The sequence below is a fragment of the Lynx rufus genome, unplaced genomic scaffold (genome assembly GCF_022079265.1).
Source record: "Lynx rufus isolate CCGP_SWC_20201006 ecotype Redwood Valley unplaced genomic scaffold, mLynRuf1.p SCAF_13, whole genome shotgun sequence".
Taxonomy (NCBI): Eukaryota; Metazoa; Chordata; class Mammalia; order Carnivora; family Felidae; genus Lynx; species Lynx rufus.
Window position 1 is genome coordinate 17,438,754 of NW_025814827.1, and position 21,112 is coordinate 17,459,865.

The 21,112-nt window shown below is 35.5% G+C and overlaps 1 protein-coding gene across 1 annotated transcript in view; it reads left to right on the forward strand.

The window, feature by feature from the left end:
• The window catches only part of ADAM10 (ADAM metallopeptidase domain 10), a 137,700-nt gene that overhangs the window by 105,145 nt on the left and 11,443 nt on the right, over positions 1-21,112 (forward strand). The window contains exons 9-14 of the mRNA XM_047075053.1: positions 3,323-3,486; positions 9,464-9,647; positions 14,421-14,571; positions 15,387-15,570; positions 16,283-16,391; positions 17,188-17,408. Of these exons, the coding sequence (XP_046931009.1) occupies positions 3,323-3,486; positions 9,464-9,647; positions 14,421-14,571; positions 15,387-15,570; positions 16,283-16,391; positions 17,188-17,408 (1,013 nt within the window). The remainder of the gene's footprint in view (positions 1-3,322; positions 3,487-9,463; positions 9,648-14,420; positions 14,572-15,386; positions 15,571-16,282; positions 16,392-17,187; positions 17,409-21,112) is intronic.

Sequence of the window (21,112 nt, forward strand, 5' to 3'; positions counted from 1 at the left end):
TACTGCTCAGATTGATACTGCATGGTCAGTATGCTGCTATTAAGTTTTAGGTGTTTAGGCCTGTTCACATCAAAACTGTGTTTGTGGACTCTGTCAGGGTATTATATTACCCTTGTGGTTTTTCTAATTTGGAGGGGGGGGGGAGGTCTGTTTTAATAGCTTTTAACTCAAATTTTAAAAATCTTACCCTTCTCATTACTATTTACAATTTGTGTTTTGCAGTGATGACTACATGTAGTAAAATTTTAAATGTATGATATCAAGCAGTTACTGAACTAGAGCTATATAGTTTCACTGTAGATATGTATGATATCACTAATTGAGTTTCTGGCACATCAGAACTAGTTGCAGTATTTTTTACAAAATTAAACCATAACTGAGCACTGGGTGTTACATGGAATTGTTAAATCAACACCTAAACTAATACAACACTGTATGTTAACTGTATTGGAATTAAAATGTAAAAAAAGTCAGTGCACTATTGCCAAAAAAAATTAAACCATAGCCTATAAAATTAAATTTAATGTTTTATTTTTTTCTGTTGAGTTAACATGTTAATAGTTTGTAACAAATACCAAACTTTTCTGTAAGTGATAGTTATTAAAACTGAAAGTAGTTGTTAAGATGTTAAACAAGGTGTGAATTACTGTATTTCAGAAAAGTACATTTGAATTTATGTATGATCATCCCTTAAATGAGATAGACCTTAAACATACAGAAAAATATATTTGCAGAGTTTTTAATACTTGCTATTTATTTCTTCTTTTTTTTAACTGATAAAGATTTACAGTGTGAAGTCTTCTATGCTTAATTCAAGTTTGACAATACTGCATTGGACCAATTTCCATATGACAAATCTTCACTAAGGCAGGATTTTAATTTACTATTTGTTTAAAACTATAATATGTAGATGATAATTACTACATACAGAGTGCTATTCATACCTTTTCTAGTCTGGAAATAGTGATACAGTCCTTAGGACTCATCTCAAAAGTAGAAGTAGCATAAGAAAATATGTTACATATTGTTAAATTATTTGCTGATTTCTTTCTGTTAAGATTTCTTTGTAGAAGAGGTAGTAAGTTTTGAATATCATAAAGGTTCTCTAATTTTTGGTGGTTAAAATCTGCATAGGCCCAGTCTTTCAGTTTACATTTCTGTGAAGCATGTTATTTCCTAACTTCTTCCTAACTCCTATCATAACAGTAATTCAGATTTATATTTTGTTGCCATATATTTTCTAATGTTAAAAGGAACAGGGCAGCAATTGTAGTGTCATGACATTCTTGCAAATCTATTTTGAATTGCCATCTATGATATGCTTTATTAAGGATTATAAATATTAGATTTTTTTAATGGTTTATTAACTTGGTTGTAACTTTGTGTATAGAAAGCTAATTTGAAATAATTTGATCACTTATCAGAATATCCTAACATTTGATTGTATTTAAATAAAAAACAAAGAGAGAAACCTTTTACATGTGAATTCTCACTAAAAGTCTTTAACAGAATTTTAAAAAGAACTATGTTCTTCTCAGTATAATATACGTAAAGATGGGTTGGTCAGCCATTTTCTGATTTTCCTGTTGTTGTTTTTCTGATTTCTTATGTTAACTGCTTTTAGATGTGCAAGTACTTTCATTTTGATATTAAGCTTTAAAGTTCCTATTATTGCAGAGGTGAACTACAAAATGATTTAATATGTATAATAAAGTAGCAATATGGCTTCACTTTTTTTCTTTTTCTTTTTTAAGTTTATTGATTTATTTTGATAGAGAGTGCTCATGCATGTGTATACACCCAAGCAGGGGAGGGGAGGGGCAGACAGAGAGGGAGAGAGAGAGAGAGAGAAAATCCCAAGCAGGCTGTATTAGTGCAGAGCCTGACTCAGGGCTCGAACTCACAAACCGTCAAGATCATGACCTGAGCCGAAGTCAGACACTCAACAGACTGAGCCATCCAGGCGCCCCAGTGATAGGGCTTTTCTTTTAAAATTTGAAAGTATTCTTGAGACACATTGGAAAATGATAATTCAATTTTTTGAACTTATTTTGAAGAAAATTTCAAACCTGCTAAAAAGTTGCAGGCATAGTACAGTGAACTCCTGATATATTAGTCAGGTTTTTTCCACATTTGCTTTATTCCCCTTCCATCCCACCCTCTATCCATCCATTCCTCCTTCCTTCCTTCCTTCCTTCCTTCCCACCCACCCACCCCCCTTTTTTTATTACCTACTGGACATAATTCTTTTCTTTTTTCCTCTGCTTTATTGAGGTGTAATTGACAAATAAAATAGTAAGATATTTGAAGTGTACAATATGATGATTTGATATTCATATACATTGTGAGAGGATTTCCTCCCCTTGAGTAACACATCCATCACCTCACATATTTATTTATTTTCGTTGAGAATATTTAAGTTCTACACTCTTTGCAAATTTCATTTGTACAATATAGTGTTATCAACTATACACATCATGTTATATATACATTAGCTACTTAGACCTTATTCCTTCTATTTTTTTATTTTTAATTTTTTTAAAAAGTTTATTTATTTTGAGAAAGAGAGTGTGTGCAAGCTGGGGAGGGGCAGAGAGAGAGGGAGAGAGTAGACTCCATGCTATCAGCACAGAGCCCTATGTGGGGCTTGATTTCACAAATCGTGAGATCATGACCTGAGCCGAAACCAAGAGTCAGATGCCTAACCAACTGAGCCACCCAGGTGCTCTGACCTTACTCATTCTATAACTGGAAATTTGTACCCTTTTACAAATCTCTCCCTGTCCTTCTCTTCACTTGCCCACCAGCCCCTGGCAACCACTAATTATTTTCTCTTTTAAAAAATATATTGTGTATTGCCTCTCAGGATAGTGAATTACATACTCCTATGCATCACTGCTATTATTTGTAGAAGTGACTTTCTCAGAATCTACTTGAGCATATTTTGTTCAACTTTCATTTAAATTAAATGTAATTTTTTAATATGAAAAGGTATATAGGCTTTGACAGCATAAATACGGATATATTCAGATTTAACAGAAACTTAAATACTTGTTTTGCTAAATTGATGGGAGCAAAAATTGGGGAATACTTCGATTATGAAGAACATTTTATTAAGTGCCTTGTTCTACATCCTGGCACTTTCTTTATGTGTACCACTAAAACTTACTTGAAATGACTTCCTAATCTTGGACTAAAAAAGCTTCTGAGTACTTGATATAAGTGGGATATATAAAATGTTTTAATTTAATATAGCATATATTAGAAAGTTATTTTGAGGGGTAAATAGATGCTAATTTAGCCATCTTCTGTTCTGAATTAGGAAGCTCTGGAGGAATATGTGAAAAAAGTAAGCTGTATTCAGATGGTAAGAAGAAGTCCTTAAACACTGGAATTATTACTGTTCAGAACTATGGGTCTCATGTACCCCCCAAAGTCTCTCACATTACTTTTGCTCATGAAGTTGGACATAACTTTGGATCTCCAGTAAGTATTGTCTAATTATTTGATTTTCAGAAAGTTACTAACCTAGCTTTTATGTTGAATGATTTGTTTGCATTGAAAACAAGTACATGTGAATGTTTAGGGATTTTTTTAGTTGAAGTATAGTTGACTGATGTTAGTTTTTATATATTGGAACACGCAGTAATGTCCTTGACAATACGGAAAGGGAGGAAGGTAGAATATTTGTGAGTCAAATAAGAGTAAGCATAACAATGCAGGATTCTATGAAGGCAAGGAATTTTGTCTGTTTCATTCACTTCTCTGTCTGCTGATCCTAGAACAGTGCCTGGTATGTGATTCATTCAAATATCTGCTCAGTGAGGATCACTTTTCATCGTTAAAAGTACATTTTGAATGTTGCAAACTTGGAGTGTTTTTTGTTTTTTTTTTTTTAATTTTTTTGCTTGGTTTCTGTTAAAACGTTACTGTGGTTTAGTAGATTTATCTTGAGTGTGGAGTGGAATGCGGTATTTAAAAATTTTTCAGTATGAAAAATTGTAACATACAGAAAAGTAGAGAAAGATGGTACAATAAATTCTTACATGCCCATCGTCCAGAGCAGGCATCAGCACTTCTTCTGTAAAGAGACTGCTAGTAAACATTCTAGGTTTTGGAGGCAATACATGTTTTTCTGTTGTTTTTACAATTCTTGAAACACGGGAAACCATTCTTAGCTTACGCCATATAGAAATGGGCTATGGGCTGCCAGTCTCTGATTCAGATGCAACAGGTATCAAGATTTTGCCACATGTCCTTTCTGTATTTCTTTCTTTTTGTAAGGTATTAGAAGCAAATTTATTCATCCTTACATATTTCAGTATACATTTCTAAAGAAATAAACATTTTCTTACATAACCATGATGTGGTTATGATACCTGACAGAATTAACAATTCTTTGGTATCATTTAGTCCTCAGTTAATTATATTGATGTTCAGGGGACCTAAAGCTTAATGCACACACAAATACAAAATACTGAAAGATAATCTCTTTGTGATTTTGGTAGGCTTATTAAATAACAAATTTGAGAAAATTTCATTTGACAGCTATACATGAATTCATTTTACTTGCACCATATCACTTAAAAAAATGGAAGTTTTCATGAGTTTAGAAAAACAGTAAATACTTGGAGCTTCACATCCTCAAATGCACTTCTCTAATTTTCTCCCAGTTTGTAAACTGGAAGTCCCATCTCATTAAGTTGCAAGCCTTTATTCTTCTAAGTCTCTATTAGAAATTGATAGATTATTATCAATGCTCTTGGATAAACTGTTTAAAATGTGTTCAATCTCTCTACTTCTTGACTGCTTCTATGATCTGTTCTTTTGTTTGTTTTGTTCTTGAGTTCGATATATATTTTTTCAATATATATTGAAAGCGTTATAGAGGTTCAAAACCCAATGTGGTTTCTCTTTATGTAATCGGACTATTGTTTATGGTTAGTTTGCTTTTTCAAGGGCAAGTAAATATTCTCTTTTCTCTCCCAGTCCCTTTGATTCCAGCCCTTACTAAGGGAGTTATGGTATCCTTTAGCTACTCCTCTGCCCTTTAGTCTAGGGCCTCCCAATTTTTAATGTGCATACAAATTACCAGGGATCTTAAAATACAGATTCCATTTCCATTGGGGGAGGCAAGTTTCTGAATTTTTAAGACACTCCTAGGTGATGCTGTAGCTGCCCCTGGTCTGCATACCACATGTGGAGTAGGGAATCTATAATCTGTTCTCTTCATTTCCTGTGTAATCTGTTCTCTACCCAGCTGCCAGAGATTTTCTTTTTTTAGTATATTAATTTCATATTACTTAATGCTTTTTGTTTAATGGATAAATTGGTTCGCATTCTTTGCATAGTCTGCTATCTTTTCCTCATACGAGATTACTTTTGATGACTCTACCATGCTCAATCACACCCCATTCCTATGTGGGGTAAATATTTATAAGTACTTTAATAGAGCAGCCAGAACCATAAATTCCTGAGCCGATCCCCTTTGACATCTTTATCTGAAATCTGTCTTTATCTCTCCTGTTGTACATCTGTACTTTGTCAGTGCTACTTTCTCTCTGAGTGGTTCACACTGTCTCTTTTATTTATTTATCTTATCCCAAATCTTTACTGCACACCTGTTGTTAACCATTAAAACTTTGGGAAGTTATAATCATAATGACACTAGTTACTGTCTCTCAGTATGCAAGTTATGTGTTTACTCTTACCAAAGTAATCTTTGTCTAGGTTATAGTTCTGATTGTTTTGATCATGTCACTTGTGTTTACAACCTTATGTCCTGTACCTGCTAATATTGCTGATACAGTTTCCTAATCTTAGCATTTAGGGCTTTCCATCATTTGGGTTTAAGTATATTTCCAGTGTTAACTGCCTTCTCGTGTCAAAATAAGTAATTTATAGTCCTTGAAAATTTTCCTTCTGCCAGAAATCCAGTTCCTTCCCATCTCTGCCTACTGAAATCTTGATCCATGTTATTATGTAATATAAATTGATATAGCCCCTTTTTCAGTTACTTGTCAGTAGATATCAAGACCCTTAAAATGTTTGATCAGAAACTACCACTGGGAATCCAACTAAAAGAAAAATGCAGAATCTGTCAAAGATTTATGTACATTAAAAAATAAAAAGTACCCACTGCAGTTTCATTTTTAGTAGCAAAAAATTTTAAGCAGCCTAAATGACCCCACAATAGGAAAGTATCCTGGAATGCTCTGCAATCATTTAAAAATCAGTGCTTGCCTTATACTGTTAAGCTGAAAGAAACCATGTATGTAACTGTACAAATGGTATAGTTCAAATTTTGCATTAAAATATGGTATGACTAGGTACAAGTCAGGTCAGAAATACTGTGGACCGAACTGTTAATAGTTATTATGGTTGGTTGATTATGATTGAAAATTTTAATCTATATTTTCTAAATTTTCTAAAAGAGTATGTATTGTTTTTACAGTCAGAGAAAAGTTTTTCCGTTTTCTTGTCAAACTAAGATTAGAGTTTCTTTGTAAAACTGTTTGAACTCTCAGCACTTTTTGGGGTACGGTCAAGATAGCCTGTATATTCTGTTGTATGTTTTGATTATTGGTGTGTTTGTTTGTCCCCTGTTGTGAGGATGACAAATACAAATAGCTGGTAGTGTCGTTTATAACCTGTTACTCTTTCCATTGCCATTAAGAATGATTGATTACAATGTCCTTTGGGCTAGTTAAGTAATAATTGATTAGTGATACCTGTGTGTTTGTTTGTATGTATATAAGCAAGTAAATAAGCAAGCAAGCTCTGTGCCCAATGTGGGGCTTGAATTCACGACCCCAAGATTAAGAGTCACACACTCTAGGGGCGCCTGGGTGGCTCAGTTGGTTAAGCGTCCGACTTCGGCTCAGGTCATGATCTCGTGGTTTGTGAGTTCCAGCCCCGCATCGGGCTCTGTGCTCACAGTTCATAGCCTGGAGCCTGCTTCGGATTCTGTGTCTCCCCGTCTCTCGGCCCCTCCCCTGCTCATGCTTTGTCTGTCTCTGTCTCTCAATAAAAAAAAAAAAAAAAAAAAAAAAGTCACACCCTCTACCAACTGAGCCAGCCAGGTACTCTTCATTAACCTGTAATGGATTTATGGGACAAAGAGACTAGGCAGGGATATCAAAATATGCTATCTCTTTAAAGTAGATTGTAAGGCCTTCAAGGGCTAGGGATAGTGCTTAACTCATCCTTGTATTTTTATATTCTGTTTTAGTTCCTCCTAGAATACTGGACACAGGCTAATATTTATTGAATTGAAATGTATAAAATATTTTGTGATAATATCAAGAGTTATACAGTATTGGGATTTATTTTCTTTTTCTAAAATTCTAATGCTGAGAATAATTTCAGTGTCCTATATTATCATAAACCAAATTGAATTCTATAGAATGAAAATATAAAGCAAGCTAATATTGGAGAACAAAAGAATTGTTAAATGCTGAATGTATTTTCAGGAGAACAGCAGGAGGTATCATAAAGAATAAATGTGATAGTAGAGGTCTTATTTTTAAGTTGCTTTTTAAGTTGCTTCAGGGGTTGCCTGGCTGGCTCAGTTGGAAGAGCATGTAACACGATCTTGGGATCGTAAGTTCAAGTCCCATCCTGGGTGTAGAGATGACTTACATAAAATAATAATAATAATAATAGTAAATCTTAAAAAAAATAGTTGCTTCAGATTAGGGAGTAGAAAATGAAAGTAACTTAGATGGGCTCCAAGAAGAAACAGAATGCCCTTGGGCATTCTTTCTTTCTGGAGGGTAGAATTGTATTCAAATGACAATTTAATTAAATAGAAGAATTTTACTTTAGGACCCAAATATGTTCACCCTTTCTGACAAGTTCTGCATTGTTGTTTGAGGAGCATTGTGAGGTTTGTTTGTTTGTTTTTTAATGTTTGTTTAGTTTTGAGACAGACAGACTGACAGAACCAGGAGTAGGGGAGGGGGAGAGAGAGAGGGAGACACAGAATCCAAAGCAGGCTCCAGGCTCTGAGCTGTCAGCACAGAGCCCGAATGCGGGGCTCGAACTCATGAACTGTGAGATCATGCCCTGAGCTGAAGTCCGATGCTTAACCAACTGAGCCCCCCAGGTGCCCTGGTTGGTTTGTTTGTTTGTTTTTTTAATGTATACCTCCTGGGGGAGGAAGGAAGGAGGGGGAAGCTTCTGTGATCTGGTAGTATTCTGTTAGTTAATCTCAGCACTGGTCACGTAAGAATATTTACTTTGAGAAAACTCATGGAGCTATAGTTGGTACTTTGCACTTTTCTGTATGTATCTGATACTTCAGTAATATTTGTCAACACCATAAATATTTTGTGTACATGTATGTCTCCTGTTTTATTCTGAAAACAGTGTTTTAGTTTTACCTCTTAGCTTTTCTTAATTTTCATTTAAAAATAGCATTTACTTATCTTTTTTATGTACTTAGTTAATAAGTCAACTCTCTTAGATGTCTATCTTGTAATGTACTTAGCCTCATGCCATTCTCTTTTGTTTCCTGTTTTTCCCCATCTCTGTCTTCTCTGAACTAGTCATAGTAAAGAATGTCATATATGTTAAAGAATAGTCATTTTAAGTTTATATTCCTGTTACTAGTTTTGAAAGTAGGCAAGCTTATTTTTTTTTTCATTTTTATTGTTTTTAATTTTAATTCCAGTGGAGTTAACATACACTGTTATATTAGTTTCAGGTGGACAATACAGTGATTCAGCAATTCCATACACTACTCAGTGTTCATTGTGATAAGTGTACTCTTAATCCCCTTCACCTATTCCATCCACACCCCCCTGCCCACCTCCCCTCTGGTAACTATCAGTTTGTTCTCTGAAGTTAAGAGTCTGTTTCTTGGTTTGTCTCTCACTTTCTCTCTCTTTCCCTCCTCTCTTTGTTCATTTCTTTTGTTTCTTAAATTCCACATGAGTGAATTCATATGGTATTTGTCTTTCTCTGACTGACTTATTTCACTTAGCATTATACTCTCCAGCTTCATCCATGTTGTTGCAAATGGCAAGATTTCATTTTTTATTGCTAAATAATATTCCGTTGTATATATGTACAACATCTTTATCCATTCATCTGTCAGTGGACATTTGGGTTGCTTCCATAATTTGGCTATTGTAAATAATGCTGCAATAAACATAGTGGTGCATGGTGAGCTTATTTTTGATAGACTTTATCATGGTTTGTCCTCCATTCTACTCCCTATTTACAGAGCTATAAATTGTTGTGGCTAGACCTGCACTCATTTTTCCTTCCCTTCTAAGACAGGACCCCTAAAAGAGCAAATTGTTTTCCTTCTCACAGTCTAAAACAATTGTAGGATCTTTTTTTACAGGAGAGTCCACAAGCTTCCATTGTTCTTCTGGTGAGAAAATTACATTCAGTCAGATGACCCGAAAACCTTATTTTACTTCCTGTTTATGTAACTCTATATTCTGTTTGGCAGCATGATTCTGGAACAGAGTGCACTCCAGGAGAATCTAAGAATTTAGGACAAAAAGAAAATGGCAATTACATCATGTATGCAAGAGCAACATCCGGGGACAAACTTAACAACAATAAATTCTCACTCTGTAGTATTAGAAATATAAGCCAAGTTCTTGAGAAGAAGAGAAACAACTGTTTTGTTGGTATGTATATTTTCCCAACATATATTTTCAAACATTCAGAAAATTTGAAACACCCATGCACCTACCATCTGCATTTAATAACTATTACAACTCTGCTGTATTTACTCTGTCACTGTTTATTAACTTATCCATCCCCTCCATCCATGTTTTTTGTTGTAAAGTGGATTGTAGACATAAGTGTACTTCACTCCCAAATACTTCAGCCTGTATAATTGACTAAAGTTCAGTATTCTTTGTGGTTCTTCTTTTTTTTTTTTTTAATTAACATAAGTGAAATGTTGTACCATAAGTCCACCATTTAATGAGCTTTGACAAATGTATTTACCTGTGTAACCTAAGCACCTATCAAAATAGAGAATATTTCTGTCACTCCGGAAAGTTCTTTCATTTCCCTTCCTGGTCATTTTCTTTCCCCCAGGACACTCTCATAGGCAACCATTATTCTGATTTATTTAACTATAGAGAAATTTTGCTTGTTTTACTTCATATAAGTGGAATCATATGGTTTTTATTCTTTTGTGGGAAGAAAAACCTTATGTTGCTTTCATTCAGCATATTTTGAGATTCATCATTAGTGTTTTGTTCTATTTTATTGCTTAGTATTGCATTGTATGAATATATCACACTTCACTCATCCACTCTTCTGTTGATGAACACCTGGGCTCTTCAGGTTTGGACAATATGAATAAAGCTGCCATGAAATTCTTGTTTTCTAATGGTAAAGAAAAAAAGGTATAAAACATGTATGATATAAATAAAATAAATAGAAATAAAAAATACACAAAATGTGTATCTAAACTAATTTTAAGTTATAATTCAGTGGCATTAAGTACATTCACAGTGATGTGCTACCATCATCACTATTCATTTCCAAACTTTTTCATCCCTCCAAATAGAAATTGTGCAATCACTAAGCAGTAATTCCTGCTTCCCTCTCTCCCTAGCTCTTGGTAACTTCTAATCTATTTTCTGTCTCTGAATTTGCCATTTCTAGGTACCTCATATAGGTGGGATCAGACAATATTTGACCTTCCATATCTGGCTTATGTCACTTAGCATGCATTCAAGTTGTAGCATGTATCAGAATGCCATTCTTTTTATGGCTGAATATTCCGTCATGTGGATATACCACATTTTGTGTCCATTCACCTGCTATGCTTCTCTTGTCGCATTTAATGTGTTCTAAATATTCTACCTTGTATTACGTGTGTTCGGGTTCCTGTCTTGTTTGACAAGATGTAAGTTACCTGAGGGCAAACACACCTCCCTCCGTCCTGCTAAGTCCCTCACTATTCTCCATTTCTAAAATTTTGTCACTGCAAAAATGTTATATAAATAGAATCACATAATATGTAAACCTTTTGAGATTGGCTTTTTCTTACTCAGCATAATTCCCTGAAGATGCATTCAAATTGTTATCTGTATCAGGAGTTTGTCTTTATTGCTGAGTAGTGTTCAATGGTATGGATGTTCCACAGTTTGTCTAAACCACTCACCTGTTAAAGGCTGTCTGGGCTGTCTTCAGTTCCTGGCTATTATGCAGAAAGCAGCTATAAACATTTATGTGCAGGTTTTTTATGTGAACATAAAGGTTTAATTTCTCTGGGATAAATGCCCCCAAATCCAGTTAATGGATCAAATAGTAATTGTTTGCTCTTATTTATACCGAACTCTCAAAGTGTTTTCCAGCGTGGACGTATTAGTTTAGGTTCCTATCAGCAATGTATAAGTGATCTCATCTCTCTGTATCTTTGCCAGCTTTTGGCATTTTTACTGTTTTTATTTTATCCATTCTGATAGGACAGTGATATTGTGTTGTGGTTTTTGTATTTGTATTTTTCTGGTGAGTAAAAATGTTGATCATCTTTTCATGTCCTTATTTGCCACCTGTATATCTTCTTTGGTAAAATGTCCATGTTTCGTGGCCATTTCTCATTGGGTTTTTTTTCTGTTGAGTTTTAAGAGTTTTTTTTTTTTTTAAGTGTGTTTGTTTGTTTGTTTATTGTGTGTGTGTGTGTGTGTGTGTGTGTGTGTGTGTGAGAGAGAGAGAGAGAGAGAGAGAGAGAGAGAGAGAGAGAGAGAGAGAACACTAGCGGGGAATGGGCGAGAGAGAGGGAGACAGAGGACCTGAAGCGGGCTCTGTGCTGACAGCTCAAACTCACGAGCCATGAGATCATGACCTGAACTGAAGTCAGAAGCTTAACCAGCTCAGCCACCTAGGCGTCGAGTTTTAAGACTTCTTTACACAGCCTAGATACTAGTCCTTTGTCAGATATTGATCTGCAAATATTTTTTCCCATTCTGTAGCTTGTCATTTTATCCTCTTCCCAGAATCATTCCCAGAAAAATAAAATTTTGGTCAGGTCCAAATTTCAATTTTTACTTATTTTGATTGGCTTTTTCTTTTAGGGCCTTCTATTTGTTTTAAAAGGGCATATTAAAATTACACTCATGTTACCATTGTTGTTATCACTGGTAGTTTCTCTAAAACTTCTTAATGTAGAAGTGCTGCAGAGATTGTTCATTTGTAAACCGGGTTTTCACAATAAACTTTCTGATTGAAGTGGTCTTTTAAAAATGAGATATTGTTTTATAGGTCTTATGGTAGGAAAATTTCTTAAATTGTAACGAGATATGTATATATTATAATTTTTGCATTTAAATTAAAGTAAATTTGCTCCCCTGTGTGTTATAGTTTATTTGAGGTAATATTTCTGTGTGAGATAAAAACCAATGTGTAGCAAATATTGCATCAGAGGTTTTCTAACTTGATCATTTTTCCTTTTTTCCTGAATTACATGTCACATGAATTCTGAAATGATTATTACTAGACCTTAGAAAAATCATTTTTATTTACTTGGTATATATGTCCATGTGCATGCTTCTAGTTCTAGAGAACAAAAGAGGTGGTATAAAATGAAAGAGACGGATAGAACTTCAGTTAGCTCTAAGATTTCCTTTAATATTTGATGTGGTTAAGGATAAGAATGCACTTTCCAAATACAAAGCTAGTCTTTCTAGAATAGTTTGGATCCAGATATGCCTTGTGTTTAAGATGTGTTCCCTTCTATTTACTCAGTTCTCAATTTGAAGACTACAACTACAACAGTTGTGCTACAACTGTTTCCCACATTGATTTGATGTAGCAGAAAGAGCAGAGCATCAAATTTTAGATCTCAGAATCCTGGGTCTGGTCTGCTATTTGCCCATACTGGAGCATGTGGTTACAGCAAGTCACAGGCTCTCTGAAAGTTAGTTTTCTTTTCAGTAAAGTGAAGACATTTGATTTTTATCATTTCCCTACAGATGGCTAAAGTTCTGTGATTTTATGAACTTAAAAGAGTAACATTCCTCTTTCGATTTTAAGCCCCATTGACAAAATTAAAGAACTTTAAAAGACCCTAAAATTTTTTCTAAAATTATTCACCATGTTTAGACCAGACTGTCTAACTTTAATGAGCCAAGATTTGATCCAATATGGCTAGGCTCTGTGGGAATACAAAAGATATAAATAATATGTGGTTCTTCCCTAAAGGAGCTTGGGTCTAGCTGAGGAGCAAAATTAACATACGTTTAAAACAAATATTTGTTGGCTAGGATACAGTCAGCCAAACACAATGTGGGAAATTCCATTAGACAAAATGATCCAATTTCTTTAACAAGTAAATAGTGTAAAAATAAAAAAAACAGAGGGAGTCTGTTGTTATATATTAAAAAAACGTATGACACATATCAACCATCCACCAAAAGTAGGTATGGGGTTGAGGAGCCTTGTGTGGAACTTGGTTTAAATAAACCAATTGTAAAAAGACAGTTGAGGAAATTGAACATGGATTGGCTATTAGATGTTATTAAGCATATTGTTAATTTTGTTAGATGTGATGATGCTATTATGGTTAGATTAAAAAACAAAAACAAAAAACGCCTAACTCTTAGATTCATCCTGGAGTATTTACAAAGAACAAATAAATATGTTAGGTGGGATTGTTCATAGCATTTTGTTGATAGTCATTTAAGCTAAGTGGTACATGGGAGTTCATTGTATTTATTCCTTTACTACTTCTAATGTGAGTTTGAAATTTTTTGTTAATACAGAAGGTTTAATTTTTTCTGGGTGATAAAGCACTAACTTAATTCATATTTGTGTATGAATTACACAATATGTAAATAGTGCAGTCTTTGTTTAGTAAAGTTGAATGCGGCATGGCCTAAATAGAATATTACCATTCCCAGAAGGAACCTTCGAGGGGACCAGGGGGACCATAATGTCAAATTGTTTTACTGTAAGAAACTGAGGCCCCACAAAAAGGAAGTGACTTGCCCAAGGCTACATTGCTAGTTAGTGACTGAGCCACTGTGAGAATTGAATTTACATCTCCTAATTTCTAGATTCCTGGCTTTTTCTACTTTTTGTATTCATCAAGTATCCCTTCTTCCTTTGTAATGAGGCTCTGAAGAGTTTGTGGATTTTATTTTTTTTATTTTAATTTTTTAATTTTTTTTAACGTTTTTATTTATTTTTGAGACAGAGAGAGACAGAGCATGAATGGGGGAGGGGCAGAGAGAGAGGGAGACACAGAACCGGAAGCAGGCTCCAGGCTCTGAGCCATCAGCCCAGAGCCCGACGCGTGCCTCGAACTCACGGACCGCAAGATCGTGACCTGAGCTGAAGTCGGACGCTTAACCGACTGAGCCACCCAAGCGCCCCTGTGGATTTTAAATCAAATTAACATGTGCATACAGTGCTTACTTTGTTTTATTTGTTGTCTTCAGAATCTGGCCAGCCTATTTGTGGAAACGGGATGGTAGAGCAAGGTGAAGAATGTGACTGTGGCTACAGTGACCAGTGTAAGGACGAGTGCTGCTATGATGCAAACCAGCCAGAGGGGAAGAAATGCAAGCTGAAGCCTGGGAAGCAGTGCAGGTACCTGGCCGGTTCTGGTCGTGCTCGTGCTCCTGTCAGTCATCTGAAGGCACTTAGGACTGATTTAAAACTGACATTAAGAGATGCATATGGTTTTGAAACTTTGTCTTTATTTGCTTTCGTTTTATTTATTTTTCCTGAGTAGAATTGGTAAGTGTGCTGTGGTTGGCAGATGGAGCTGCTTGTAATTGTAACTTGTGTGGTGGGTGTTAAAGACATGCAGGGATGCTCAATAGAGTACACACTGTTTAGTTCCTAACTTAAAAATGTGGCTGTCATCTGTATGTTTAGAATCTTAACTTTAAATATTTAGGAAATGAGCATTTCATAGACTCTTGTCATTAGTGTCATATGATTATTTTACTTGTCAAACTGGCTTTGGTAGTGATAGATATAAGCTATAGAATGTTGTTTGTGCAAGACTTTTTAAATGGTTGGTCTGTGTACCTAGTTTGATTTTAGCATATAAATGTGAGAAAAATTGATGAATTGACCAATGTATGATGTGCTGTGAAAAACATTGATAACTCACCTAATATTAAATCCATTTCCTATTGTAGCATTTCACTAGAGACAAGTAGAGTAAGACTGTTGAATATAGTATGCATTGATTGTAAAAATAAGACAATCATTTTTTTATTTACACTTATAAATGTTGAAATTTAGCAGCCTCTTAGTCCAAAATTTGAAGTTTTATACCAGTAACCTACTTAACATTTAAAAGATGAGATTGACGATTTAAAAATTAGGACCATATCTATGTATATAGGAAATATCCTAGTCATTTTCTTTAAACACTTCAATGTTAATTCTAGCCCAAGTCAAGGTCCCTGTTGTACAGCACAGTGTGCATTCAAATCAAAAACTGAGAAGTGTCGGGATGATTCAGACTGTGCAAAAGAAGGAATATGTAATGGCATCACAGCTCTGTGCCCAGCCTCTGATCCTAAACCAAACTTTACAGACTGTAATAGGCATACACAAGTGTGCATTAATGGGGTAAGCATTTGATTTATAAGCTTTTATTTAGTTTTATAAAACCTTTTTCAGAATAATTGTTTGTTATTTAAAGCTGCAGAGTTACAGCCATTAATCCTAGTCCCTGTTTCAGTAAGAGCCCTGTCTGTTTCCCCATAAAGCCATGAATGTATCATGTGGCATAAGTGCCTGGTGGCATTCAATTAGTTACTGACTTACCTTTCGTCTTTCCACTGCATATGTTTGATGGTCTCTAGAGAAAAATAGTTGTATGACTAGGCACATGACTTTGTACTGCTTTTGAGCTTTATAAATTAGTTTTTAACAGCCCATATAAAAGAACTCTTCTGGTCATTTTCTCTGTGAAGTGCTTAAAGCTTTCTTGGCTAAATAATCACTTTCCTGTACATGAGGAAAATTTCATTTTTCTCTTCTTACAAAGGAGCAATAATCACTGTAAAATTGATGCTCATCTAATCTCTTCTCTGTTTTTGTTTTGTTTAGATTTTTTTTAAGTTGCCATTTCTTTGAAAGATTTCCTGTATTTTTTGCACTTACCTCTTTTTCAAATGTGTTTATGTGATCCGTTTCTGATGCTAATCTATGCTTGCCCCCCCCCACTTTTATTTCTATTTAATTATATTAGCATTGGACGTGTATATTTGTCTATTACTGTGAATTATAGGCTTGACTGTATAGGGATTAAATAATTTGTCTTTTATTTTTCTTTCAGCAATGTGCAGGTTCTATCTGTGAGAAGTATGGCTTGGAGGAGTGTACCTGTGCCAGTTCTGATGGCAAAGATGATAAGGAATTATGCCATGTCTGCTGCATGAAGAAGAGTAAGCTTTTAAAATGCAAGAATATAAAATCTGTTTCAAAACCTAATTGTTTCCTAAAAAAAAATTTTTTTTAAGTAAATACTACCCCCAGTGTGGGGCTCAAATTCACGACCCCAAAATCAAGGGTCATTTGCTCTACTGACTGAGCCAGCCAGGCACCCCATTTTTCTGTAAATTTTAAGGATTAAAGTTTGATATCCAGTTTGGACAGATAATTTCCATCTAAACCAATCCTCTGTGGAAATTTTCAAGTGTAGCGCAGCATTGTATTTCTAGTATTATCGTCCCTACAGTGTTTTAAAAACGATAAGCTAGACAAAAACCTTCCAGCTTTAGGGCAATAATTAGTATAAAAACTTTAGAGGGTTTTAAAGCCATTGTAGGTACTAAGTCAAGAGTTGCTGGCTATTTGTTTATATATGTATTTTTTAAATTTTATTTATTTATTTTGAGCTAGAAAGAGAACCAGCGGGGATGGGGCAAAGAGGGAGGCGAACAGAGGATCAGAAGTGGGCCCTTTGCTGACAGCAGAGAGCCCGATGCTGGACTCGAACTCACGAACTGTGACATCATAACCTGAGCCAAAGTCGGACGCTCAGCCGACTGAGCCACCCGGGCACCCCTATGTTGTATACTTAAGGCGAATTACCTGTGATGTTATCTAGCCTAACGAATGAAAGTCTATATAACATGTCATGGTAATGATTTTAGGCAGTTTTTTCCTTTCCTCCCTCTCTCCCCAGCTAGCCTGGTAGGAAATCTGACCTTCAACTTACATTTGGCACTTCTTTTCCAGTGGATCCATCAACTTGTGCCAGTACAGGGTCTCTGCAGTGGAGCAAGCACTTCGTTGGTCGAACCATCACCTTGCAACCTGGATCCCCCTGCAATGATTTTAGAGGCTACTGTGATGTTTTCATGCGATGCAGATTAGTAGATGCTGATGGCCCTCTAGCTAGGCTTAAAAAAGCAATTTTTAGTCCAGAGCTCTATGAAAACATTGCTGAATGGATTGTGGTAAGTATAGTTTTTATTTGTAAAGAAACCTTATCTTAAAATGGTTTTATCATCATTTTACTTGGCCAGAGGTCACCAATGTTTTGAGAAAATCACTTCTCTCCTGTTTATACCAGAATCACTTTATCCAAAGAATGATTTTTAAAGTTCAAATATCCCCATGTATTATTTTCTTTTAAAGTTATTAGAATCTCTACATGTATATTGTTTGTAGATTAATTGGTAGATGATGAGAGTCCTTCTTTTTTACTCTGCTCCCTGGTTCTTCTCCTGAATGGGTTACTTCTCCCTTTGGTCTGTATTATTAGGGCATTTTCATGGGATTTTTTTCTCAAGTTGTTTTGGAAAACCTTGCTTGCTTTTTATATTTCTCCCTTGTCTCAGAATGACGGATAGCCAGCTTTGGCTTCTATTTTGTGGAATGGGAGAAATGAAAGGGAAATTGGTGATTTTCTGAAGGTTTTTTTTGCTGTTTCAGTATAATTTCTTGGTCTTTATCTTGTCAGTGATCAGAAATGTTGAACAGTTAAGATGTGATACCGAGCTTTTTGCAGATTAAGTGATTACATTAAAATATCAGTAAATTTTGACTCCTATATCACTTGTGTATTTTCTACTATATATAAACATATATATAAACATATATATAAACATATATATATGTGTGTGTGTATATATATATATATATATATATATATATATCTGAATTGAAGGAGTTTGCTTTGGAAATTGACTTAGAACTCAGCCTCTTCTCCCTTCCCCCATTCCCAAATTGTTTTCTTACATTTTTTGTGTGCATTCAGCACTGAGGATGCCTTAAAAGCAAACACACACACAAAAGTCATTTGTGGGTTGTGATCCTTTTTGGTACTCTTGTAATAACATTTGTAATAAAAACTTTGGAATTATCTCTACCATTAAAATGGCATTTATTATACACAGGAAGAATAATACTATACTTTGTGTGTTAGAATATACGATTTTTAGACGTATAGGGATTATAAGGTAGGAGAATCACTGAATCTGAATTTAGGAAGCCTAGGTTTTATCTAGTTTTAGAGAATACTTTACTTTTTTTTTTTTTTTAAATTAAGCCTCATGCCCAACGTGGGGCTTGAATTCACTACCCCAAGATGAAGTGTTGCATGCTCTACTGACTGAGCCAGCCAGGCACTCCTTAGGAGACCTAGGTTTTAAACCAAAAAATGGGTCAATTTATTTAACTTAGGTCTCTTTAAAAGATGATATGTTACTCATTTTTGTATTCCTGTGCTTGGTGCATAACAAGTGTTCAAAAAATATCCATTAAGCTAATGTTGCCTTTGGCATTGTGGCAAAATGGAGAGTGCAGGCTTGGGAACTATGCAAGGATTCATATCATCCTCTGACATTTGTCAGTTCTGTGACTTCAAGTAGCTTGCCTTTCTTAGCTCTTTACTTCCCTCTTTTCAATTTAGATCCAGTTCTTTCCCCCGCCCCCCCCCCCCCCCCGATTATCTCTAATAAGAACAAGTTGAGATGTGGTATACTTGTCTACTGTAGAGGACAATGTATTTTAAAAAGTAATTGGATAATGGAGATTTCAGAGTTATGTTCTGCTGAGTATATGTTGTACCAGGTATTTTAGGTTTTCCAGGTAGTGAATCATATCTAAAAATAATACTTTTTTACTTTCCTCCATTATCTCAATTTTGACTCATTTTATTTAGCATTTCAAAAGCTCATTCATTCCTATTTTAAAAATGTTTGATGGAAGTGATCTCTCAAAAGTATTTTTAAAACCTTTTTTTCATATTTAGGGGCACCTGGGTGGCTCAGTCAGTTGAGTGCCCGTCTGACTCTTGATTTTGGCTCAGGTCATGATCTCATGGTTCGTGAGATTAAGCCCTGTGTTGGGCTCTGTACTGACAACATGGAGCCTGCTTGGGATTCTCTCTCTCTCTCTCTCTCTCTCTCTCTCTCTCTCTCTCTCTCTCTCTGCCCTTCCCCAGGTTGTACATCCTCTCTTTCTCTCTCTCAAAATTAAAAACTTAAAAAAAAAAAAAAAAGCTTTTTTCATATTTAGATTTGAGGATTTAGTGAAATGCTTGTTACGATAAATTGAAGTCTTGTCTTGTCTTGTGAAACTGTTTAATCAGGCAATTTTAGGTTGTTTTTTTTGTGGGTTTTTTTTTTTTAATTTTTTTTCAACGTTTTTATTTATTTTTGGGACAGAGAGAGACAGAGCATGAACGGGGGAGGGGCAGAGAGAGAGGGAGACACAGAATCGGAAACAGGCTCCAGGCTCCGAGCCATCAGCCCAGAGCCTGACGCGGGGCTCGAACTCACGGACCGCGAGATCGTGACCTGGCTGAAGTCGGACGCTTAACCGACTGCGCCACCCAGGCGCCCCTTAGGTTGTTTTTTAAAATCGAGAGAGAGAGAGAATCTTAAGCAGGCTCCTCACTCAGCATGGAGCCTGACGAAAGGCTCGATCTCCCAACCATGAGATCATGACCTGAGCCAAAATCAAGAGTCAGACGCTCAACCAACTGAGCCACCCAGGTGCCCCAGAAGTTCTTCTTTTTTGTTATTATTCTGATAAGAATCGGTTGTTATTTCGGGGGCCCCTGGGTGGCTCAGTCACTTTTAAACATTCAACTTCAGCTCAGGTCATGATCTTACGGTTTGTGGGTTCGAGCCCTGCATCGGGCTCTGTGCTCACAGCTCAGAGCCTGGAGCCTGCTTCTGTTTCTGTTTCTCCCTCTCTCTTTGCTCCTTCTCTGCTCACACTATGTCTGTCTCTCTGTCTCTCAAAAATAAATAAACATTAAAAAAATTAAAAAAAAAAAAGAATCAGTTGTATTTCTCTCTCTTTTTTTAATGTTTTATTTATTTTTGAGAGAGAGACAGAACAGGGGAGGGGCAGAGAGAGAGTGAGACACAGAATCTGAAGCAGGCTCCAGGCTCTGAGCTGTCAGCACAGAGCTCGACACAGGGCTTAAACTCACAAACCACGAGATCATGACCTGAGCCAAAGTCAGATGCTCAACCGACTGAGCCACCCAGGCACCCCTGTATTTCTCATTTTTAAATTAATTTCTGCTCTCAGATTTTGCTGTAGCTTTATGAACCTGCATATTAAGTATCTGTTATTCTTTATGAAAGATTTAGGACAGTGTTTCCCAAGTGCTTCATAGAATTCTACATCCATGGATTTGATGGTCCAATGAATCTGGAAAATATTGCATACTGTAGTATCCTCTTAGATATTTATGATAATATCATGGGAAGTCTTACAGTAAAAAGTCTTTAAATTTCATTTTTCAAACTTACCTGACCCAAGAAACCTTTATTCATTCATAAGGCTTATTAAACCCTAAATATCAATAGAAATCACTTGGAAGAATAGTGGTCAAGATCAGTAATTCTTATTCCTGGTTGTTCATTACTTAGGGCTTAGACTAATTCAGAATCTCACAGGATGGGGCTTAAGTATCTGGGTCTTTTAAAAGCTTCTGAGCGATTTCTGGTGAAGAGCCAGGATTGAGCACCAACCATTGATCTAGAAACCAGGGGTTGGCAAACTATGTTTCATTAGCCAAATCTAGCCCACTGCCTGCTTTTGTATACCTCACAAGCTAAGAATGGTTTCACATTTTTAAGTAGTTGAAAAAATGAAAAGATATTATTGAAATATTCCATTGAAAATGATAAGAAATTCA